The sequence below is a fragment of the Neovison vison genome, chromosome 13, assembly GCF_020171115.1.
Source record: "Neovison vison isolate M4711 chromosome 13, ASM_NN_V1, whole genome shotgun sequence".
Classification (NCBI taxonomy): Eukaryota; Metazoa; Chordata; class Mammalia; order Carnivora; family Mustelidae; genus Neogale; species Neogale vison.
The window spans coordinates 1,186,532-1,210,279 of NC_058103.1; the positions used below are offsets into that span (position 1 = coordinate 1,186,532).

The 23,748-nt window shown below is 65.1% G+C and overlaps 1 long non-coding RNA gene and 2 gene segments (V, D, J or C); all 3 read left to right on the forward strand.

Moving 5' to 3' along the window:
* The first annotated feature begins 5,267 nt into the window (after positions 1 to 5,267).
* Positions 5,268 to 11,087, forward strand: LOC122894061. The segment is given in 7 exon segments: positions 5,268 to 5,382; positions 7,393 to 7,689; positions 7,805 to 8,128; positions 8,218 to 8,538; positions 8,611 to 8,943; positions 10,781 to 10,914; positions 11,004 to 11,087. Coding segments are annotated over 7 exon segments (1,608 nt in total).
* Positions 11,088 to 16,202: 5,115 nt separating this feature from the next.
* LOC122894062 lies at positions 16,203 to 20,770 on the forward strand. The segment is given in 4 exon segments: positions 16,203 to 16,242; positions 19,305 to 19,651; positions 19,762 to 20,128; positions 20,310 to 20,770. Coding segments are annotated over 4 exon segments (1,137 nt in total).
* A 1,967-nt stretch (positions 20,771 to 22,737) lies between these two features.
* Positions 22,738 to 23,251, forward strand: LOC122893908. Its single transcript, XR_006381713.1, has 2 exons — positions 22,738 to 22,820; positions 23,131 to 23,251. It is a non-coding gene; the product is annotated as an uncharacterized LOC122893908 (long non-coding RNA).
* Positions 23,252 to 23,748: the final 497 nt, after the last annotated feature.

The following is a 23,748-nucleotide window of genomic DNA, read 5'->3' on the forward strand; positions in this document are numbered from 1 at the left end:
GGAACAGAATAGAGAGCCCAGAAATAGACCCTCAACCCTGTGGTCAACTAATCTTCGACAAAGCAGGAAAGAATGTCCAATGGAAAAAAGACAGCCTCTTTAATAAATGGTGTTGGGAAAATTGGACAGCCACATGCAGAAAAGTGAAATTGGACCATTTCCTTACACCACACACGAAAATAGACTCAAAATGGATGAAGGACCCCAATGTGAGAAAGGAATCCATCAAAATCCTTGAGGAGAACACAGGCAGCAACCTCTTCGACCTCAGCCGCAGCAACATCTTCCTAGGAACATTGCCAGAGGCAAGGGAAGCAAGGGCAAAAATGAACTATTGGGATTTTATCAAGATCAAAAGCTTTTGCACAGCAAAGGAAACAGTGAACAAAGCCCAAAGACAACTGACAGAATGGGAGAAGATATTTGCAAACGACATATCAGATAAAGGACTAGTGTCCAAAATCTATAAAGAACTTAGCAAACTCAACACCCAAAGAACAAATAATCCAATCAAGAAATGGGCAGAGGACATGAACAGACATTTCTGCAAAGAAGACATGCAGATGGCCAACAGACACATGAAAAAGTGCTCCATATCACTCGGCATCAGGGAAATACAGATCAAAACCACAATGAGATCCCACCTCACACCAGTCAGAATGGCTAAAATCAACAAGTCAGGAAATGACAGATGCTGGTGAGGATGCAGAGAAAGGGGAACCCTCCTCCACTGTTGGTGGGAATGCAAGCTGGTGCAACCACTCTGGAAAACAGCATGGAGGTTCCTCAAAAAGTTGAAAATAGAACTGCCCTATGACCCAGCAATTGCACTACTGGGTATTTACCCTAAAGATACAAATGTAGTGATCCAAAGGGGCACGTGCACCCGAATGTTTATAGCAGCAATGTCCACAATAGCCAAACTATGGAAAGAACCTAAATGTCCATCAACAGATGAATGGATCAAGAAGATGTGGTATATATACACAATGGAATACTATGCAGCCATCAAAAGAAATGAAATCTTGCCATTTGTGACAACATGGATGGAACTAGAGCGTATCATGCTTAGCGAAATAAGTCAAGCAGAGAAAGACAACTATCATATGATCTCCCTGATATGAGGGAGTGGTGATGCAACATGGGGGCTTAAGTGGGTAGGAGAAGAATCCATGAAACAAGATGGGATAGGGAGGGAGACAAATCATAAGTGACTTTTAATCTGACAAAACTGAGGGTTGCTGGGGGGAGGGGGTTGGGAGAAGGGGGGTGGGGTTATGGACATTGGGGAGGGTATGTGCTTTGTTGAATGCTGTGAAGTTTGTAAACCTGGCGATTCACAGACCTGTACCCCTGGGGATAAAAATATATGTTTATAAAAAATAAAAATTTTTTTAAAATGTATCTCATTTCTATAGTTGAATCAAGAATGCTAAGAAACATTGATACATAGTTGCGTTTTTTAATGTGACAGGTTTGGTCCCTGGGAGGCAGGAGTGGACTGTCCTCCAAAGAAGAGAATCTGCATTGCCATCCATTGCCTACAACTCAGACTGTAAGAGAGCTCCAGGACCGTGCAAAGCTCCGAGCCCACACGGAATCAGCCCACTCACACGAGACAATGCCTTTATTCCACTGAAGACATAAGAAGTCATCTCTGGGTCCATTCAGGCTTCGGCACAGAATTTCCTGAAAGCATTTGCAGCGGACGGAGTATTCGGAACTCGTAGGGCACTGCTGCGAGTCAGCTGGAAACAGTCACACAGTGTGAGAGAGAAGGACACCAGAACGGGACAGAGGTTTCACAACAGATCCCAGTCGCCATTAAACATGTGGGGAGTTGCAGCCTCTTTGGAGAACAGTGTGGAGATTCCCCCAGAAATTAAAAATAAAACTTCCCTATGACCCTGCAATTGCACTCCTGGGTATTTACCCCAAAGACACAGATGTCGTGAAAAGAAGGGCCATCTGTACCCCAATGTTTATAGCAGCAATGGCCACGGTTGCCAAACTATGGAAAGAACCAAGATGCCCTTCAACGGACGAATGGATAAGGAAGATGTGGTCCATATACACTATGGAATATGATGCCTCCATCAGAAAGGATGAATACCCAACTTTTGTAGCAACATGGACGGGACTGGAAGAGATTATGCTGAGTGAAATAAGTCAAGCAGAGAGAGTCAATTATCATATGGTTTCACTCATTTGTGGAGCATAACCAATAGCATGGAGGACAAGGGGAGATGGAGAGGAGAAGGGAGTTGGGGGAAATTGGAAGGGGAGGTGAACCATGAGAGACTATGGACTCTGAAAATCAACCTGAGGGGTTTGGAGGGAGTGGGGTGGGGGGTTGGGGAAACCAGGTGGTGGGTATTGTGGAGGGCACGGACTGCATGGAGCACTGGGTGTGGTGCATAAACAGTGAATGCTGAAACACTGAGAAGAAATTTTAAAAATTAAAAATTTTTTTTAAATATGGGAAGGATGTTGGGCCTCCCCAGTTACACGAAAAGTGATCATTTCTGAGAAACCACAGGAGAAAAAGTGGTTTTCCTTCCCACAGCAGCACAGCAGCTAGTACCAGAGCTATCTTCAAAGGCAGCAAGTAGAAAGCAGAAGCAGCACTCAGCCGGTGGGGACCAGGGGACTGCGGAGAAACACCAGCCGTGAGCAGACACGGGAGAAGCTCACTCCCTCGAAAGATCCGCGTGAGGACCAAGTCCAGTCCTGCGGCAGGTGCTGCCAGAAGACGGGCAGAAACCGCGGCTGTCCCGGGTGCAGGGCAGGGCACAGGGCTCGGGACCACACGTAATAGCTAGGTATGAGGGGGAGGGAGCCACCGAGGGGGAACCCCAAAATCTGTACACAAGCGCTCCTCAAACCCTTGGCTGACCCCTTCACTTCCTTCACCTGTGGAGGAAACTAAGAAGGCCCCAGCAGGAACACCAGCCACAGGAGGCCAAAGAACAGAGGGTCCAGCTGCTGACACACAGACAGGGGCTCCCACGCACACGCGGGCTCACGTGCACACAGGGCCACACGCACAAACGCACACGCGGGCTCCCACGCACACGCGGGCACAGCTGAGAAGCAGCCGTCTCGGTGCAGATCTGCCCCAGGCCAGTGGATACAGGAGCAGCGTCGTGGGGCCGCGCTCGGCACCTCTGCAGGCAGGAAGCAGTGACGCCAGAGCCTCAGAGGCTGAGGGCACAGGGCCTGCCGGGAGGGGCGGCCAGGCCTGCTCTGGGACACAAGGCGTCCGAGCCAGGGTGATGTGGGAGGCAGGGCAGGGCCACAGCCCAGAGAGGAGCAGAGCGGGGCCAGCACGGACCCGGGAGCTCAGAGCTCAGCTGCCCCGGTGGGACCCAGGAGGAGATGAGAGCATTGTCCTCCAAGACCGCAGGACCCCAAGGACCCGGCCGCCGCCGCACGGTTCATCCTGTGTCTTCAGCACGGGGCCCGGAGACCGGCTGGGCACGGTGGCCCCGGCCCCCCAGCCGGGGAAGAATGAAAGGGGGTCGCCAGGGTGGCCCAGGGCTGCCGTGGAGCCCAGGCCCGGCACGCTCCCCTGGGTGCAGGCGGCACGGACTGGCCACACCTGGCCTGCGCCCGCGGGGGCAGCAGGCCGCAGGGTGGGGCTCCGCCTGCCCTGTGGTTTCTCTCAGAACCGTGGGCCCTTCCAAGGAACCGGGCGCTCGCCCTCCGCCTCCCACGCAGCACCTGACCCGGCGCCGAGCAGGACAGGCTGGGACAGGCTGCCCTGGGGGAGCAGGGAGGTCGGGCTGGGCCCTGTCTGCCCCAGGCCTCCCGGCCAGGCCTGTCCGGCCCCACCACGCTGCGGCATCTCCACGTCTTCTGAATGAGCCCGAGTGTCCCCCCGAGGGCACCACACCGGACGGAGGCGACCTCCACACAGCCTCCCTGCACGGGCAGTGCTGGCCCTCGGCTGCTGGGCCCGGAGGGTGGGTTCCCGCTCCAAACGGCCCCACGAGGCCTCGCAGGCCTGCACGCGGGGAGGGTCCCCCATCGGGGCCTCCCCGACGCGGACGCTCGGCCTTTCCGGGGTTCCGGGGACACGCAGGCCTGCAGGACATGCCCGCAGTGTGAGGGCGAGGCCTAGCGCAGCCCCCGCAGCTGCACACACATCACTGGTGCGTCGACCGTGCACAGCCGCCCCAAAGGACCAGGAGCCGACGCCGCTCCGTGGTCCCCACAGCCGCGGTGACACCCACAGGCCCACGACCCAGTCCGCCCCAGCGGCACCAGACACAGCCGTCTTCCGGGGCCGCTGGCCAACCGCACGGTGGGCCCAGCCCGCCCACAGCCCCCGCGGCCCTCCCCGGACCCACCACCCAACTGCAGCCCAGTAAGAGAACCAGCGGCAGGACACGGGCTCGGGAAGGGGTGTGAGGTCGATGCGGAAGGCCCCCTGCACTCACGGCCCCGCACACTCACCCCAGCCCACTCCTCCAGGCACTGGGACACTGGGGACAAGGGCACGTGCCACAGGGACCCCTGCGTCCACATCTCGCACGTGGCCACGCAGGCTGCGGCATCTCGTGCCCAAAGCAGCCACGACGCTTTCCTCGCGGGGCTGCCTCGGGGACAGCGGGGATGGCGCCCGGCGCCCCGTCCCTTCCTGGGGCATCCCAGTGACCACCACGGTGTGTGCGGCACAGCGAGTCCGCCGTGGCCTCGGGGAGCGAGCACACGAGAGGCCACGGAGAGGAGCCTGCTGCGTCCACGGCACAGGGGCTCATTTCAACCCTGATGTCGCTGACACACTTCCCAAGAACACACAGAGAAAGGGGAATTTCCAGGGCTGCTGAGGCCCCCGGGGGTTCCCACCCCGTTTTTAGCCCGGGGCACTGAGGCCGAGCTCCCCTCCCCCAGGGCCGAGTATCTGGACGCAAAAATATCAGCCATGGTTACTGACGGTTCACCTCAGCCGTCCGGGAGCCTGTCCGGGAGCTGTGGACGGCCAGGACGGGCCCCTGACGGAGGCCCCTGGAGTCCGGCAGCCACGGGGCTGGCCCCGGCTGCAGCGGGGGTGGGCTGCACGGACCACTGCCCGGCCAGCAGGGACAGCGCCTCATGGTCACTGTTGGTCTCCCAGGGGTCTGTTCCCTGCACAGGCACACAGGGGAGCCGGAGAATGCCCTACACTGACCCGCGGAAGACAAGGGCCGAGAACCTCAGACACGACAGGGCTAGGCCAGCGCCCGAGGCCGAGAGGGTGGAAGACCGCGGACAGGGCCCTGAGCATGGATCTGTTTCTGGCCCAGCAGGGCAGTGACTGCAGCCCAGGGTCAGGGGAAAGCACCCGCGAGCCGCCCCTGTGCTGGACTGGACGGCGGGCAGCACCGGCCACAGCCTCAGGTGTGTGAACAGGTCGCGTGAGGCAGCGTCCACTAGGAGGGCCAGGCTGCTGGGCCGGGCCCAGTGCCGCTTGAGGGGAAGGAGTTCTGTGGAAGGGGTTGGCCCACCCCGGGCCCCTCTGGGCCAGCGGGTCCCTCTGGGCTCCACCGAGCTGGGCTGCCCTGCGTGGACTGAGTCGGGCCAGGCTGGGCTGATCTTACAGGACGCAGTGGGCTGAGGGAAGCTGCGTTGCGTTAAGCCGGGGGGAGCTTGCTGGACAGGGCAGGGTGCGGCACGCAGGCCTCGCGTAGGACCGGCTTCTGCAGCCCGGGCGCTCGCGGCTCAGCCGGGCGCTCCTGGGCCACGTGACCTGAGCTGAGCTGAGTGGATGGAGCCAGGGAGATCCGGGTCCGGTGAAAGGTCCACCTTGGCGGGGACCGTCCTGGGCTGGGCTGACCGGGGCGGTCAGAGCGTGGGCAGGCAGGGCTAACGGAGCAGATGCAAGGCAGCCTAGGAAGACGGTGCTGGGTCGGCTCCCCTGGGCTCACGCGGCTCAACCCGGCCAAGCTAAACTGTGGCGCACGCACCATCGCTGAGCTGAGCCGAGTCAGAAAGTCCTGGGCCCCTGACCAGGGACCCGCGAGGCGAGCCGGGGAAACAAAGGGGCCACCTGGCCTGGAGGCGTTGAGCCTGTTGGACGTGGCTGCCGCGGCTGCACGGGGCTGGGCTGGGCGTGGCTGGGCCGGGCTGGGCAGAGCTGGACTCTACTGGGCTGGGCTGGGCAGAGCTGTCTAGGTTGAGTCGAGTTGAGCTGGGCTGGGTGGCACTGAGGAGTGCTCACTTGGGCTAAACGGGGTTGGGATGAACCGGGCCGGGCTCGGCTGGGCTGACTAAACTAAGCTGAACTGTATTTGGTTGTGCCAAGCAGAACTGGGCTGAACTGGGATCAGCTGGGCTGAGCTGAGTTGAGCTGAGCTGAAATGGGCAGAACTGGGCTGATCTGGGTTGGGCTGAGCTGAGCTGGGCTGGACTTGGCTGCACTGGGCTGGGTTGAGTCAAGCTGGACAGGACTGAGGGGAGCCGGGCTAGACAGGGTGGGCTTGAACTGTGCTAATCTGGGCTGCGCTGAGCTGGGCACAGTGCGGTTCCGTTGGTGGGTCTGGCCTGGCTGAATCAGGCTCCCTAAGTCATGTCTCCCTGGAGACGTGAAGTCCCCAGGCTTGTAGGCCCAGTGGCTGGGGTCGTGGGATGCTCAGGATCGCAGCCAAGCAGGGGACGAGCCCGGGCGGCAGGCTGAGCTGGGCGGAGCTGAGTGAATTTGGTTGAACCCCGATGAGTTGTCTGGCTTGCAATGGAATATCCTGGGCTGACCTGGCCAGGCTAGACCAAGGTGGGCCCCTGGACCTTGGCTCTTCGGACCTAGGCCAAGCTAGTGAGCCTGGGCGTGCTGCTGGTTTGTCTCTCTGGCCTCAGAGGTGCTCACACAAGGCCATGGGACTGGTCTCCCTGGACAGGAGGGCAGAGGGGAGCTGAGAGGCAGGGCCAGCGTGGGCTGGGGTCTGGGCTCCAGGGCCAGGGGAACGCAGGCAGACCCAGGTCACCGATGGGGGGCGGACTGCTCTGGGGTCTTCTCCCCTATGAGTGGGGTCCCTGGTCGGGGTCCCTGGAAGCTCCACAGGGACAATAGGGACCAGAGAGGCCTGGCTGGCCAGGGGCAGAGGGGTCACACACCTGCATGCCCCAAGAACCCCACATTCCTGCCCCTCAGGGCTGAGGGCAGCCACAGCTTCCGACAGGAGTACAACAGCTCCTCAGAGGGTGTTTCCAGCAGAATCAGGGAAGGACAGCCCAAATGAGCATCTGTCCCCCAAGGCTGGAGGAGGGATGTGAGAGCCCCCCATGTCTGCCCCACGCATCTCCCTCTCAGGCCCCTCGCCCAGGAGCCTGGGAGCGGGAGGCCCCGGGTCAGCAGTGGGCCCGGCCCGCAACGGGGGTGCCGAGGCGGGAGCTGATGCCGGCCCCGTGTCACAGCCTCCAGCCAGGGCCTGTCCGTGTTCCCCCTGACCCCCTGCTGCAAGGATATGGCCGGCGCCACCTCGGTGAGTCTGGGCTGCCTGGTCTCGGGCTCCCTCCCGACGCCGGTGACCGTGACCTGGGACACGGGGTCCCTAAACAAGAGTGTCGCCACCGTCCCCGCCACCTTCGACCAGACCTCCGGCCTCCACAACACCATCAGCCAGGTGACCTCCTGGGGCGAGTGGGCCAAGCACACGTTCACTTGCAGCGTGGCTCACGCGGCGTCCCCCGCCATCAACAAGACCTTCAGAGGTGAGCCGGGTGCTGGGGGAGGTGGGCCGGGCCGGCGGGCGCTGGGGGAGGTGGGCCAGCCGGCGAGCCCCGCGGGCGCAGGGAGGCCAACGCCGCGGCCCGTGTGCACCCCCAGCCTGCGCCACGAACTTCCGCCCGCCCTCCGTGAAGCTCTTCCACTCCTCCTGCGACCCTCTGGGCGACACGCACACCACCATCCAGCTCCTGTGTCTCATCTCCGGCTACGTCCCGGGGGACATGGAGGTCATCTGGCTGGTGGACGGGCAGAGGGTCACAAACATGTTCTCCTACACCGCGCCCGGCACACAGGAGGGCAACGTGACCTCCACGCACAGCGAGCTCAACATCACCCAGGGCGACTGGGTGTCCCAGAAAACCTACACCTGCCGGGTCAGCTACCAGGGCTTCCACTTTGAGGACCACGCGCTCAAGTGCACAGGTGGGGCGCCCACCCGCCGACACCCACCCGCGGGGCTCCGGCCGGAGGGCCGCGGCCCGTCCTCACGCAGCCCCTCCCTCGCACCGCAGAGTCCGACCCCCGCGGCGTGAGCGGCTACCTGAGCCCGCCCAGCCCTCTGGACCTGTACGTCCACAAGTCGCCCAAGATCACCTGCCTGGTGGTGGACCTGGCCAGCACGGAGGGCATGAGCCTGACCTGGTCCCGGGACAGCGGGGAGCCCGTGCACCCAGACGGACTGAAGGAGGAGACGCAGTTCAACGGGACGGTCAGCGTCACGTCCACCCTGCCGGTGGACACACAGGACTGGATCGAGGGCGAGACCTACCACTGCACGGTGAACCACCCAGACCTGCCCAAGAGCCTCGTGCGCTCCATTGCCAAGACCCCCGGTGAGCCCCAGGCCCAGGGGAGGGGGCGGGCCTCCCCCCGGGAGCCTGGGCTGACCCCGCACCCGCCCGCAGGCCAGCGAGCGGCCCCGGAGGTCTACGTGTTCCTGCCCCCGGAGGAGGACGAGGGCACCACGGACAGGGTCACGCTCACGTGCCTGATCCAGAACTTCTTTCCCGCGGACATCTCGGTGCAGTGGCTTCGAAACGACAGGCCCATGCAGGCGGGCCAGCAGGCCACCACGCGGCCCCACACGGTCCCGGGCGCCCGGCGCGCCTTCTTCGTCTTCAGCCGCCTGGAGGTCAGCCGGCAGGACTGGGAGGAGCAGAACAGCTTCGCCTGCCAAGTGGTGCACGAGGCACTGCCCAATTCGCGAGTCTTCAAGAAAACGGTCTCCAAAACCCCGGGTAAATGACGCGCCCTCCCCCGCCGGCTTCCCCACACCCCAGGCGCCTGCCGCCGGGGCAGGGGAGGGGGCCGGACAGACCCTCCTTCCCTCCTTGTCAATAAACACCATAGTGTTGGCTCAGAGCCCTGAGCACACCCGTTCTTGGGGGCGGCAGGGCTGCAAGCAGGGAGGTCTCGGCACAGAGGAAGGGGCCCCGGGACAGGGGACGGGGGGGTGCGGCAGGGCTGCGGGCCGGCTCGGGCCCCCGTCACCATGCAAGTCACGGGGCCTCCCTGCACCCCCAGGGGTGGTCGTGCCCTCGCAGAGGAGCCCGAAGAGCTGGGGGTCCCTGGGGAGGGACCCCACACCCCAGTGAGCCCGTGGCCCCTCCCTCTCCTGGAGGCCCAGAGCTCTCCGCCTCCAACCGCCCCCTCCCCAGTCTCCGGTCAGCCCTCTGGACACTGACAAGCCCTCACCATGTCCAGCTGCACATAGGCCCTCTGAGTGCAGAAATGGGCCAAGTCAGCCCCGACACTGGTACCCGCAGGCAGAAACCCCAGACGGCCCCCAGCCGTCCCCTGGCTGTTGCCTCCCTCATACGCGCGGACCTGGCAGGCCCCCAACCCCACACTGGGGCCTGAGCCGAGCCTCTTCCCACAACTCACCTCTCACGGCTCCTGCCCTGCCCGTGGGGTCAGCCAGGCCGGGGTCAGCAAGGCACCCGTCGTGCTCGGCCTCAGGCCGCCCGGACCGCCCCGGGGAGGCCCCCAGCCTCAAGCGAGGTCACACCCACCCCAGCCGCCCTTCAGCCGCAGCCAGTCCCAGGCTCCACCATCGCCACGCGCAGCGAGCGCCCAGGAGCACGCGGCCCCCACGGCCTGCTCCTCGCCAGGCCCCTCCCCGCCCTTCCTCCCCGTCACACGTGGGCCAGTGGACCCAAGACGGCCATGGAGAGGGCCCCCTCCTCCACCGGGGACCCTCCTCCATGGCCCCGGCCCTCCAGGTCCCCTCAGTCCGTGGACGAGCGGAGTCACCCAGGCCAAAAGCTGCAGTGCGGACTCCGTCTCCTCCTCCTGCCGATCCGCACCCCAGGACAGGCTGTGGGCCCCATCCCACGGCGGAGGGTGAAGGGCTCAGAGCCCAGGCCCAAGCCCAGCCCCGTCACTCACCAAACCCGTGTGCAGGCCTCACGCAGCCCCAGACCCGACGTCCCCACCGCGTTCACACACACGCTCACAGCACGTCTGTCTGAGGGAGCGGCACACACCTGACCCCGTTCTGAAGACACAGGGCCCTGGGTGCCTTCACCCCGTATGGGAGCCCCAGGACCGTGCACAGGCCCTCACTCTCCAGCATGGAGGCCGCTGTGCAGGGGAAGTGGGACCATGGCAGGAGGAGCCAGGGGACAGCAGTGGCCCCGGGACAGGGCCAAGGGGCAGCGCCAGGCGCCTCAGGCCTCAGCAAGGTGCACATGGCCTGGCCAGCCCCTCTGAACACCCACGTCATGGATTCCCGGGGCCACCCCAGGTCCTGTGAGCCCAGCTGTTGAGGTCCTCCGGCTGCCCAGAGTAAAACTGAGAGGGGACGGGGTAGGGGGGCCATGCGGGGACAGCAGAGCTGCTCGGTGCCTGGGCCAGGGCTGGGGATGTGGACCGAGAGAGGGCAGGTCACCCCACACCTGCAAAGCCATGGGGGGCTTCAGACCCCCAGGCCTCCGGGGACAGCTCCGAGGGGTCTGGACGAGGCCAGGGCGTCCCTGCTGTCTCCCCTCCTCGGGGCGGGGGGCCAAGCCTGCCGTCCCCCACCGGCCCGTGCAGAGGCTGGACCGGGGAGGGCTGACTGGCCCGTGCCTGCAGAGCTGGCGCTCCAGGAGCTGTGTGCGGAGGCCGCCGAGAGCGCGGAGCTGGACGAGCTGTGGGCCAGCCTGCTCGCCTTCATCACCCTCTTCCTGCTCTGCGTCAGCTACGGCGCCGCCGTCTCCCTGCTCAAGGTGGGAGCCCGGGGCCCCCCAGCCCGGGCGCGGGAGGCCCGGGGAGGGAGCGCTCCCGGCAGAGCCGTCCTCACGTGCCCTCCCCCCAGGTGAAGTGGGTCCTGGCCGCCGCGCTGCAGGAGAAGCCACAGGCCGCCCGAGACTACGCCAACGTCGCACGGCAGGCCGACTAGGCACACACAGCGCGGCCGCGCGGCCCCCGCGGGCTGGAGGCCGTCTGCTGGCCGGCAGCGGGAGGACGAGAGCACGCATGCCCCCAGAGCGGCCAGAGCCAGACGCGCAAGGCCAGCACACAGGCATCCAGAAACTTCCAGCTGGGCTCCAAAGTCCGAGGCACCCAGGGGACCAACCACAGCCCGACACCAGGCCCCTTGGGCACAAGCCCTTCCCACAGAGTGACCTGAGCTGGGCAGGGGTGCAGAGCCCTGGGCCTGGGGTCAGGGCTGCTCCTGTTCTCACGGAGAAGCCCCCAGAGCACGAGGAGAGTCAAGCCCGCGGCCCACTGTCACACAGCGTCCATACCCGAACCCAGGATGCAGAGTCCAAGTCCAGGACACGACCTCGGCTCCCAGACTCAGGCCCACCTCCCTGGCACCGGGTCCCCGTGCCCACTCTTGTGCCCAGCCCCAGCCCCTGCCCAGCCTTCCCACGGGCCACTGGCAGCCCCTGGCGTGCTGCGGGACAGAGAAGAGCTCCCGGGGAGAAGCCGCGGGCCTGCTCAGGGCTGCGTGCAGGCCTCCGGGGGGGAGGAGGGCTCTCCCAGCAGAAGGAGCTCCCCACGGGTCCCACCTCAGCCAGCAGCTCCCAAGCCGTCCACCCAGGCCTCACCTCACATCTCGGTCCACCTTGGCAACCCCGTTGCCTCCCTTTTGAGTTTCCCAGTAAAGTTCCTTCTTACACATCCCACGCCGCCTGAGCACGCTTTGGGAGAGGCATCTCCTGACCGAAGGGGGTGGGGGGCAGCCCCCCGAGGGTGTGGCCAAGGGGCCAGAGGGAAGGGAGCAGGAGCCAGTTCAGGGCCCGAAGCCCCGGTGACCAGCCGGCTGCTCACTGCGAGTGTCCCTTCAACACCCCCCGAGACACCGAGCCCAGTCTGGTCACTCCTGCTCTGCTCATCTCCAGCCAAGACTCCCGGCCCCTTCCCTTGCTGATGTAAAAGCCACAGCATCCCCTGGACAAACCCGAAGCAGCTTCTTCCGGGGTCAGTGCAGGAGGGCACAGAAACACAGCTGCACACACACACCAAGGTCAGGACCACCATCAGCCTCCAGGGACCACTGGTGCCCCCGCCCCGCATCTGTCCACCCACTGAGCACACACACACGGGCCAGGCCTTGGCCCCCCACCCGCCATCCCATCTGGAGGTCCCCATGAGCTGAGCAAGACACACAAGCCGGAGCCGCCGGGACTGGCCACCGCCGTCCTCCAGAAGAAACCCGAGCAGTCTGGAACCCAGGAGCCAAGGCTGGAGGGACGGCCGCCGGCCAGGCACAGTGCTGGGCACGGGAATGAAGAGCCGGTCTCCCTGCCTGGAGGCGCCTTCCCGTAGGGCGTCTGCCCAGTGCACTGGGGACGGGAGACCGTGTCAGCACACCCAAAGACAGGCTGCCTCATCTACGAAGAGTGCTCGGGGCCCAGGACAAGGGAGCACGGGAGCAGCCCTCTGCAGAAAGGAGAAACCACGTGGCCGAGAGTTGGAAGAAAAGATTCAGGAGCTCCCAGAGTCCCCCTAGGAGGGCGCAGGCAGCTGGTGCCGTCGCTCAGGCCGTGCACCAAGCCCCATGCACCAACGCCACACGGACGTGGACACGGATTGGACGCCGACGCGGACTTGGACACGGACGCGGACAGACGTGGACACGGACCACGGAGGGACCTGAGTGAGGCCAGCGTGCAGGCGGAGGGGTCGGACCTTGCCTGCTGGCCTCCCGCCCAGGGCACAACTCCCAGGACCCGGCAGGTGCGACGCCAGTTCCAGACCTAGAGGGTTTGGTCTGAAAAGAACATCAAGGAAGCAGGTGTGGGGGCAGAACACAGGACGAGGCCACGCCACGGCCCCGCCCGGCCCTCACGCACGCACACGCACTCACACGGGTGCACACGCGTGCCCTCGGGAGACCGGCCCCACACCGGTCCAGTGAAGGCGACGCCCGCGGGACGGCCATCCCGAGCGCCCGGCCAGGCTCTGCTCTAACGGCGACCGAGCTCACAGGGCCGTGACCCGACCTCAGACCGGCGGCTCCGTCTTTGCCCCCAGCACACCCCCTCCGTCTGCTCCGGCCGCGGGGGCCTGCAGGAAACTCACACGTCCACACACGTCCCCGTGACGTCGGAGCCACGCGGCCTCGCTCGGACGAAGCGCAGGAGATGGTCCGGAGCCTCCTGGAATGTCCTCGTCGCGACGATCGGTACCTCTTGATGGGAGAAACCCCGCCCTAAACGCCGCCTCCGGCCCACGCGGGTCCCAGCAGCTGCCCTCCTGCCTCCAGGAACACCTTCCCTTTGCCCTTAAAATTGCTACAGAGGGAGTCAGGCAGGAACAGGCCCTGTATTCTCCCCACATGGCCCAGACCCCACATGGCAAGGGGGCAGCACAGTTCTGTCGCCGGAAACTGGATATGGCCCAGAAGGGCACCCAGGTGGCTCGAGAGAGTCAGAGAGAGCGCTGGGCGGTCCGTGCGTGGGGGCAGGGACGGACGGCGGAGACCCAGACGGACAGAGAGGGGTGGGGACCGACGGTGGTGGCAGGTCCACGGGTGGACGGACAGCTGGAGAGATGACAGACGCGCAGGTGGGTGAGAGAAGAAAGTTCTAGGAGAGCTTTGTCCGTTTTGCGCGGACGAGACCCACACCCTCCTGAAAGGTTCTCGGGAGCCCAGGCCTGGTACCTCCCGCCCGTCTCCTGGACCGAGGCTGCCCCAAGGGCAGAGCTGAGTGTCTTCCTTCTCTGGTGCCCCAGATCAGAAGACCTGCCCCACGGACCCCAGCATGAGGACAAGGGCTGGGCTCACGCCGACCGCGAGAGCCAGAGGCCACCGCACGGGGCAGCGTGCGCGCGCCCCGAGCCAGGGAGGCCGCTGTGCCGGTCGCCGGTCAGGAGGGCCGTGGAGGCCCAGCACACGGGGCGCACAGCCCGAGAGCAGGCCGCGGGGTGGACGCTGGCAGGGACGCTGCCTTCACGGGCCCCCCCGGCAGGAAAGGGCCTTCTCAGGGTCCCTCAGTCCCTCTTCCTTTCCTTCTGTCATGAACCCGGCACGGTCGGCCGAATGCTGGCCCCCGAAAGCCGTGTCCACGGCCTAATTCCTAGAACCCGTGAATGCGACCTTGTTTGGAAAATGGGCCTTTGCAGGTGTGGTTGACGCTAAGGCTCTTCGGATGAGATGGGCCAGGCCCGAGGTGTGACGGCGGGTGTCCCTACAAGAGGCCGAGGAGGAGAGACACGGACGGAGAGGGAAGCCCCATGAGGGTGGGCGCAGGGCTGGGAGGGACGGGCCACGAGCCCAGGGGCACCTGGGGCCCTCAGGAGCTGGAAGACGCAGGAAGAACCTTTCCTGGAACCCTGGAGGGGCAGCGGTCTCACCCCACGGGACCTCAGACCTCCGGCCTCCAGAGTCGCGGAAGGAGATTTCCGTTGTTCTCAGGCCCTGCGTCTGTGGTCCTTGTCGTAGCAGCCCCAGGACACTTGCACACCCAGCCGGCAGGCCTCAGCCAAGCTGAACGACAGGCCTCCTTGGCTCTGTCCACTCCAGGTGGGACCCTCTGGCCAGACTCAGCCCCTGGCCCGCGGAAGATGCGGGTCCCTCTCAGCAGAGTATGTGGCGGCCTCTCTCCCGAGTCCCAGCTCTTCCACTCACTGCTGCAGGCAGGTGGCCAGTAGCCTGAAGTCGCATCGCAGCCCGAAGGACACCTCCCGGGGCCTGTGTTCTGGGCCGTGTGTGCCCACGATGCCCACATGCCAGTGCCTGGGCTGGGGACAGGGATGCTGAGGGAGAAGGTGTCCCACCACGCCTGCCCGACCCCTGAGTGCTGCCCCCTTGCTCCTCATTCCTCCTGATCCCGGGGGCGGCGATCGCCGTGGGGGGTCCAGTGCTAGGACCCCAGAGGGCGCCGAGCGCAAGGGTGTCGGGCAGACCCTGAGGCAGGCTCCAGGGACAGACATCTGCAGCGCAGGCGGTGGTGTTTTCACGGGGGGGGTGGTAGGGACAAGAGACCTTCATCCCCGGGAGGACTGTCCCTCACCCGTGACAGCGCAGGGACCCCAGGGCTCCGCCCCCGGGCCCCGCTCCCTGCGTCCTTCTCCTGCTCTCCCTCGGCCGCACAGGGAGGAAGCGTGCTGGGCAGACTCCTGCTCTCAGCCTGACGCTTGCTACCGCTCCCCCTGGTGGTGTCCTTCCCGGGGGCGGGCCATCGGCTGGCCCGCAACCATCTGCGCTCGAGGACGCGCAGGATCCAGTGAAGGACCCCGGGAGGGCCCGGCAGGGAGCCGGAGAGCCGGCAACAGCGACGCAGCCCGAGAGCCCTGGGCTGGAGGGTGTGCACTGGCGGCCCCTCAGCGCCCCCAGCTCCGGCTGGCGGGGCTGGGCTGAGCTGGGCTGGACTGGGCTCGGGCACAGCGCCCAGCCCCTCCCCAGGCGGACGATGGGCCGCACGAGCGCTGGCTGAGGAAGGGCAGCCCCCGGCTGTGGCCGTGCTGGCACGGCTCCTCACCCTCACACCCCGCTGAGGCCGGCTGGTTCACCAGGATCACTGGGCGAGCCCTGTCCCTCCAGGCCCCACCCCTGCCCCATCCCCACCTCCCAGACCGTCTCTACCTCGGTGCCCCTGAATGCCTCTCACTGTCCATGTCAGCCTTTGCTTCCTTGCATCTCGGTCACCAGACAGCCACACGGATCCCGACCTCCACCAGGGCTCCCGCCTCCCACCCACACGGCCTCAGACCAGAGCCAGGCTCCTGGGGGTCGCACAGGTCAGGCCACATACACCTGGCCCCACCACAGCCAGACCACAGACCAGACATGACGTGGAGGGGAGCAGCCACCGCTGGTGGGACAGGAAGTGGGCAAGTGACCCCATCCGTGGGCCAGACAGAGTCACGCAATCCCTCCGAACCCACCCCTCACAGCCTCAGCTGCTGCAGCGGCAAGCACCCCAGAGCAGGGCAGGGGCTGCAGGGACCACACAGCCGTCAGGCCGGCGTACGGCAGGCTGTGGCCTCTGTCCCCCCTCCAGTCCTCCGGGGAGGCGGCCCGTGGACATGCAGCACGGGGCCACTGGGCAGAGGGAGGACTGGCCTCTCAGATGTGATGGACCCCAGGCAACCTCGAGCAGGTGGGTCTGAATACGGTTTAGACCTTATCAGTCAGGCTGTCTGGAGCCCTGCTGGGCCCAGGAAGATGGAGAATAAGCACCAAGACAGACCAGAGGAAGAAAGGAAGGTTGGCCTGGAGGCCATAGATATCACAGAGCAGAAAACCAGAATAAGTACAATTAAGGTTGCTGTGGGCTACACTAGACTGGGCTGAGCTGAGCTGAACTGAGCTGGTCTGAGCTGGTCTGAGCTGAGCTGAGCTGGGCTGGGCTGGCCTGAGCTGGTCTGAGCTGAGCTGAGCTGGTCTAAGCTGGGCTGGGCTGGGCTGAGCTGGGCTGGGCAGGGCTGAGCTGGGCTGGGCAGGGCTGAGCTGAGCTGAGCTGGACTGAGCTGGTCTGAGCTGGTCTGAGCTGGTCTGAGCTGGACTGAGCTGGGCTGGGCTGGGCTGAGCTGGGCTGAGCTGGGCTGAGCTGGTCTGAGCTGGGCTGGGCTGGACTGAGCTGGTCTGAGCTGGACTGAGCTGGACTGAGCTGGGCTGGGCTGGGCTGGGCTGGGCTGAGCTGAGCTGGACTGAGCTGGGCTGAGCTGGTCTGAGCTGGTCTGAGCTGGACTGAGCTGGGCTGGGCTGGGCTGAGCTGGGCTGGGCTGGGCTGGGCTGGGCTGAGCTGAGCTGGCTGAGCTGGGCTGAGCTGGTCTGAGCTGGTCTGAGCTGGGCTGGGCTGGGCTGATCTGAGCTGGACTGAGCTGGACTGAGCTGGTCTGAGCTGGACTGAGCTGGACTGAGCTGGTCTGAGCTGGTCTGAGCTGGGCTGGGCTGAACTGGGCTGAGCTGGGCTGGGCTGAGCTGAGCTGGGCTGAGCTGGGCTGGGCTGGACTGAGCTGAGCTGGACTGAGCTGGTCTGAGCTGGGCTGGGCTGGGCTGAGCTGAGCTGGTCTGAGCTGGGCTGGGCTGAGCTGAGCTGGGTTGGACTGAGCTGGTCTGAGCTGGGCTGGGCTGGGCTGGGCTGAGCTGGACTGAGCTGGACTGAGCTGGTCTGAGCTGGACTGAGCTGGACTGAGCTGGTCTGAGCTGGTCTGAGCTGGGCTGGGCTGGGCTGGGCTGAGCTGAGCTGGGCTGAGCTGGGCTTGACTGAGCTGAGCTGAGCTGGGCTGAACTGGGCTGAGCTGGACTGAGCTGGTGTGAGCTGGTCTGAGCTGGGCTGGGCTGGGCTGGGCTGAGCTGAGCTGGACTGAGCTGGACTGAGCTGGTCTGAGCTGGACTGAGCTGGACTGAGCTGGTCTGAGCTGGTCTGAGCTGGGCTGGGCTGGGCTGGGCTGAGCTGGGCTGAGCTGGGCTGAACTGGGCTGAGCTGGGCTGGGCTGAGCTGAGCTGGACTGAGCTGGTCTGAGCTGGGCTGGGCTGGGCTGAGCTGAGCTGGTCTGAGCTGGGCTGGGCTGAGCTGAGCTGGGTTGGACTGAGCTGGTCTGAGCTGGGCTGGGCTGGGCTGGGCTGAGCTGGACTGAGCTGGACTGAGCTGGTCTGAGCTGGACTGAGCTGGACTGAGCTGGTCTGAGCTGGTCTGAGCTGGGCTGGGCTGGGCTGGGCTGGGCTGAGCTGAGCTGGGCTGAGCTGGGCTTGACTGAGCTGAGCTGAGCTGGGCTGAACTGGGCTGAGCTGGACTGAGCTGGTCTGAGCTGGGCTGGGCTGGGCTGAGCTGAGCTGGTCTGAGCTGGGCTGGGCTGAGCTGAGCTGGGTTGGACTGAGCTGGTCTGAGCTGGGCTGGGCTGGGCTGGGCTGAGCTGGACTGAGCTGGACTGAGCTGGTCTGAGCTGGACTGAGCTAGACTGAGCTGGTCTGAGCTGGTCTGAGCTGGGCTGGGCTGGGCTGAGCTGAGCTGGGCTGAGCTGGGCTTGACTGAGCTGAGCTGAGCTGGGCTGAACTGGGCTGAGCTGGACTGAGCTGGTCTGAGCTGGGCTGGGCTGGGCTGGGCTGGTCTGAGCTGGTCTGAGCTGGGCTGGGCTGGGCTGGGCTGGGCTGAGCTGAGCTGGGCTGAGCTGGGCTTGACTGAGCTGAGCTGAGCTGGGCTGAACTGGGCTGAGCTGGACTGAGCTGGTCTGAGCTGGACTGAGCTGGACTGAGCTGGTCTGAGCTGGACTGAGCTGGACTGAGCTGGTCTGAGCTGGTCTGAGCTGGTCTGAGCTGGGCTGGGCTGGGCTGGTCTGAGCTGAGCTGAGCTGGGCTGAGCTGAGCTGGGCTGAACTGGGCTGAGCTGGACTGAGCTTGTCTGAGCTGGGCTGAGCTGGGCTTGACTGAGCTGAGCTGAGCTGGGCTGAACTGGGCTGAGCTGGACTGAGCTGGACTGAGCTGGTCTGAGCTGGTCTGAGCTGGACTGAGCTGGTCTGAGCTGGTCTGAGCTGGGCTGGGCTGAGCTGGGCTGGGCTGGGCTGAGCTGGGCTGGGCTGGGCTGGGCTGGGCTGGGCTAGTGACTGAGGTCAACAGGAAGGTGTACACTGTATCACCCCCAGAGATCCAGCCAGGCTGTTCCCTGTGTTCTAAGGGGGTATGGGGGCTACACCATGGGGTTGTACCATGGGGTTCCCGGAGGAGCCCTTTCTCCTCCCGTGTGACCCCCTGCACAGCCAAGAGGCCATGGTGCAGGCTCACTTCCTGGGCTGCCCTGTCCTGGCCTGTGCCCTCCCTCTGGGCCCTCCTCTCGTGAGCCCCAAAACCCAGTGGAGAGGGTGTACGCGCCCACTGCACAGATGGGAAGCTGAGGCTTCAGCAGCTCCTGCAGACTCAGCCACTGAGTGGGAGAGCCACGCTCAATCACCACAGGTCCCGAGGCCGTCCCCAAGCCGCGTGTCCAGGCGGTGGTGGCAGAGCCCTGAGGACCGTGTCCAGAGTCAGTGCAGCCAGACGCAGGCCTCTGGCTCCGACCCCAGGTCCTGGGCACGTGGGTTGCGGGAGCTTGGGGCAGTCCCTAGCCTTCTCCGTGCAAGTTTCCTCCAGCGCACCGAGGAATCGGGCTTTGTGCTGGGCCTGCGAGGCTGTGTCGGGGTCCGGGGCCCTGCCCACGGCCTCACAGAGCGTCCTGTGTTGCAGAGTCCAAAACCAGCCCCAGTGTCTTCCCGCTGAGCCTCCGCAGCCGTGATGAAGCCGGGCACGTGGTCATCGCCTGCCTGGTGCAGGGGTTCTTCCCACCGGAGCCCGTGAACGTGACCTGGAGCCCCGGCAAGGAGGGCGCGTCCGTCAGGAACTTCCCCCCTGTGAAGGCCACGGCCGGCAGTCTGTACACCATGAGCAGCCAGCTGACCCTGCCGGCCGACCAGTGCCCCGCCGGGTCGTCCCTGCAGTGCCACGTTCAGCACGTCTCCGATCCCAGCAAGCCTGTGTCTGTGCCCTGCGAAGGTCAGAGGCGAGGAGGCGGGGCCACCCCATCCTGTGACCACGTGCCGCTTTGTCCCCGAGGGCGCCGCACCAGGGCGGGAGTGGGCTGCCGAGCCGGGCCCCACGAAGGAGCTGGGGGCGGGGAGGGCAGGCGGGCGGAGGGGCGCCCTGACCTGCTGCGATCTCTCTCTCAGTTCCAGACCTGTGTCCCCCCCATTGTCAGTGTCCCTCGTGCGACCAGCCCCGCCTGTCGCTTCACCCGCCCGCCCTCGAGGATCTGCTTGTGACCTCCAATGGCAGCCTCACGTGCACGCTGAGTGGCCTGAAAGACCCCAGGGGAGCCTCCTTCAGCTGGACGCCCTCCGGGGGGAAGGATGCCGTCCAGAAGGCCCCCAAGCGGGACGCCTGCGGCTGCTACAGCGTGTCCAGCGTGCTGCCGGGCTGCGCGGCGCCGTGGAACAGTGGGGTCACCTTCTCCTGCACGGCCACCCACCCTGAGTCCAAGAGCCCAATAACCGGCAACATCAGCAAACTCCTAGGTGGGCGCAGACCCTCTGGGGGCGCGGCTCGGCGCCCACGCCCGCCTCCGCCCTCTCGCCCGGGGCTCGGGCGCTCCCACCCACGGTCTACAAAGGGAAGCCGAGGCCTCGGGTGCCCAGGGGCAGAGGGGCTCCTCCCCACCGCCACCCCAGGCCCCTGACCTGGCTGTCTGCTCCCCAGGAAACACCTTCCGGCCCCAGGTCCACCTGCTGCCGCCGCCGTCGGAGGAGCTGGCCCTCAACGAGCTGGTGTCGCTGACCTGCTTGGTGAGGGGCTTCAGCCCCAAGGACGTGCTCGTCCGCTGGCTGCAGGGGACCCAGGAGCTGCCCCCGGAGAAGTACACGACCTGGAAGTCCTTGAAGGAGCCCGGCCGGGGCAGCCCCACCTTCGCCGTGACCAGCGTGCTGAGGGTCGACGCCGAGGCCTGGAAGCAGGGGGACAAGTTCTCCTGCGTGGTGGGCCACGAGACCTTGGGCCCGAAGAATTTCACCGAGAAGACCATCGACCGCCTGGCGGGTAAACCCACCCACGTCAACGTGTCTGTGGTCGTGGCAGAGGTGGACGGCGTCTGCTACTGAAACGCCCACCCGTCCTCCTGAATAAAGTCCGTGTTCGCCCGGAGTGACCCCGGGCCCCCCTGAGGCCACTGTCTGTCCGTATCCGGGGTCTCTGGCCACCGAGGCGGGGGAGGGCTGGAGGACGGAAGGGCATCTGCTTCCCTGAGCCTCCCGAGCCTTCCCACCGGGCTCACGCGTGTGCGACTGAGAGCGTCAGTGTGTGCGGCACACGGCAGGCGGGCGGGCGGGGAGCAGAGCCCCCGGTGAGGGGTCTGGCCGCGGAGAGGGCGCACACTGTGGCCGGCCCTGAGGGCACCAGCTCAGCCCTCGGCGGGCAGTGCTACGCTTGCTCCTGTCTCAGAAAGGCCTCTAGGGGCAGCCGGGGGGGACCAGAGGGAGGCAGGGGACGCGGCTCCCTGAAGAGGCAGGTGTCGCTGTCCTGAGCCGTGGCAGGACTCCGGGGGTCCCACACCACCCTCGGCGGGTGCAAGGCACATGGTTGCAGGACGGCCCCCTGGTGCCCCGGACGAGGAAGCCACCCCCTCCGGACGGCGCTGCATGGGGCACACCCACGCGCACGCAGTCCCCCACGCTCACACACATGTGCCCTCCAGGTGCAGGGAGTCCCCGGCCCAGCCCCGGCCCCGGCAAGATGCCCCATGCCCTTTCCTGCGTGCCCCACTGCGCACAGCTCCGGCCCCGTTCCACAAACCCCGCCCAGGCAGCCCCTGCCCCCTGCCGGACCCCCAGACTCCCACCCCTTCCTGAGCCCAAGGGTGGTCCAAGCCACAGACAGGAGGGCAGGCCGGGGAGGGGTCAGCAGAGACAGCTCCCACCCACGGCCCCTCTGCAGCTTCGGCTAGAGACTTTCTGGCCGGAAGGGAGTTCTGGGGAGACGGACCATGGACGCAGAGCCGTGGCCACCGTGAGGCCGCGCGGTTCCCACCAGGGGGCAGCGGGCCCTGCTCTTGTAGCAGACACGTCCGGGCTTCCCCAGGGAGCCTGGTCTTCTGGCTTCCTCCCGCGCTCCCAGGGCCAAAGAGAGGGGGGGACGCCTACCCACATGGCCACTGCTCCCCTCTCAAGGGCCCAGTCACCAAAGGACAATAGGGGGAGCCACAGGTTAAGTGGGGGCAACGCAGCCATAGAGAGAGTGTTCCAGCCACCGGGAGCCAGCACCCGGCCCTCAGAGACGTATTCTACGGAGACGGGGAGGGAGGACGGCACATCGATGGGCGGCAGAGGGACAGGTCCCAGGACAGGGAATGGACGGAAGCACAGACGGATGGAGGGAGGGAGGGAGGGATGGACGGACAGACAGACGGGTGGAGGTGTGGACGGACGGACGGACGACTGGATGTGTCGGTGTAGATGAGCAGGTCCAAACCCCACTCCATGTAGAAAGTCCATGGCCTGGGATCCTGAGAACGGCCTGTGCGTCTGGCCCTTACCCGGCCTCTCATGCGCCCTGTAGCTCACCAGCCACACTCCCTGGGAAGGCAGCAGGCCCCTCCTGCCCGGCACCAGGAACCCCAGACGCAGACTCGTGTCTCAACCTGGAGCACCCTGGGGGCGGCATGTCTGGTCCTCCCTGACCCCAGCTAGGGCCCAGACGGACCCAAGAACAAGGGCTTGGTGAAGGCTTGGTGGGCACACCTATGGGGCCGGGACCCAGGAGGCCTTGGGCAGGGGCTCTACCGAGAGAAGCCGAGCCAGAGTCCACCCTCTCACCGTGCTAGGCCTCTTTCCCTCAGGTCCTTCCAGGACTCCTTCGTCAGCGGGGGTTCCCTGGGGACCTGTCACCTCACCCTCCCCGAGAGAGGGCACCGTCATGGCCCTTGTCCTGAGCCTGAGGGTGTGCGGGAGGGACGGCACTGGCTCGGCCCCCACCCACACAGGCATGGGTCTGGCAGACCCACAGTGTCTTGCAGATTGCCGGCAGCCGCTTCCCTGGCTGGTGCTGGACCTGCCGCAGGAAGACCTGGAGGAGGACGCCCCCGGAGCCGGCCTGTGGTCCACCACCGTGACCCTGCTCGCCCTCTTCCTACTGAGTGTCTTGTACAGCACGGCACTGACTGTGACAAGCGTGCGGGGCCCCGCCGACAGCAGAGAGGGCCCCCAGTACTGAGCAGAGGTCAGCCAGGCACAGGTAGGGGTGAGGAGGCAGAGTGCCGGGCTGGCCGGGGCAAGCGGGTCGGCCACCAGAGCACCTGCCTGTCCCCCACCCCTGGGGGTCTAACTTCCCAAGGAGGTGGTCCCCCTCATCAACACTGACGACAGGGGCAGTCCTGGGGGGCAGATCAAACCACCCCCAGCAGGATCTGGGAGTGAGAGCCCTGGGCGCTGTCACTGCAGGTTCAATTCCTCTCCCCTGAGTCAGGAAGGGCTGGGGACAGGGCACTGGCAAGGACCTCCCCCGGGCCCTGACCCCACTGTCTCTGCAGGGAGGAGTCTGAAGGAGCCTCCCGGAACCCCAGCTGAATGCCAGAGCTCCACCCTTCTCAGAAGCTGCCCACTCACCCCATACACAGGCCTTGTTGGTGCAATAAACTGATCCCAAAGACAGAGTTCTGAGTCTAAATGAGGGAGGGGGAAGGAGAGGGGCAGAGGCTTGGGAGAGGGGACACCTGCCTCATGGCCCAAGGTGAGGCCCCCTTCGCCTACAACCCACCTGGTCTGGTGCTGCAGAAAGCACAGTGCAGGACAAGAGCTGCCCTTCACCAAGAGCAGTACGAAGCAAGACCACTCCAACCACTGCACCCAGGACATTGCTACTGGCCACTGAGTCCTGGTCCTGATCACTGAGCCCTAGTTCTGGTCATTGTGACCTGGTACAGATCACGAGGCCATGGTCCTAGCCATTGAGACCTGTTCCTGGTCACTGAGCCAGGGTCCTGCTCAGTAAAACCTGGTACTAACCACCAGGCCTTGGTTCTGGTTGCTGATCCCTGGTTCTGATCATTGAGACCTAGTACTGACCACTGGACCTTGGTCCTGGTCACTGAGCCCTGGTTCTCATCACTGGGCCCTGGCCTTGGTCACTGGGCCCTGGTCCTGGTCAC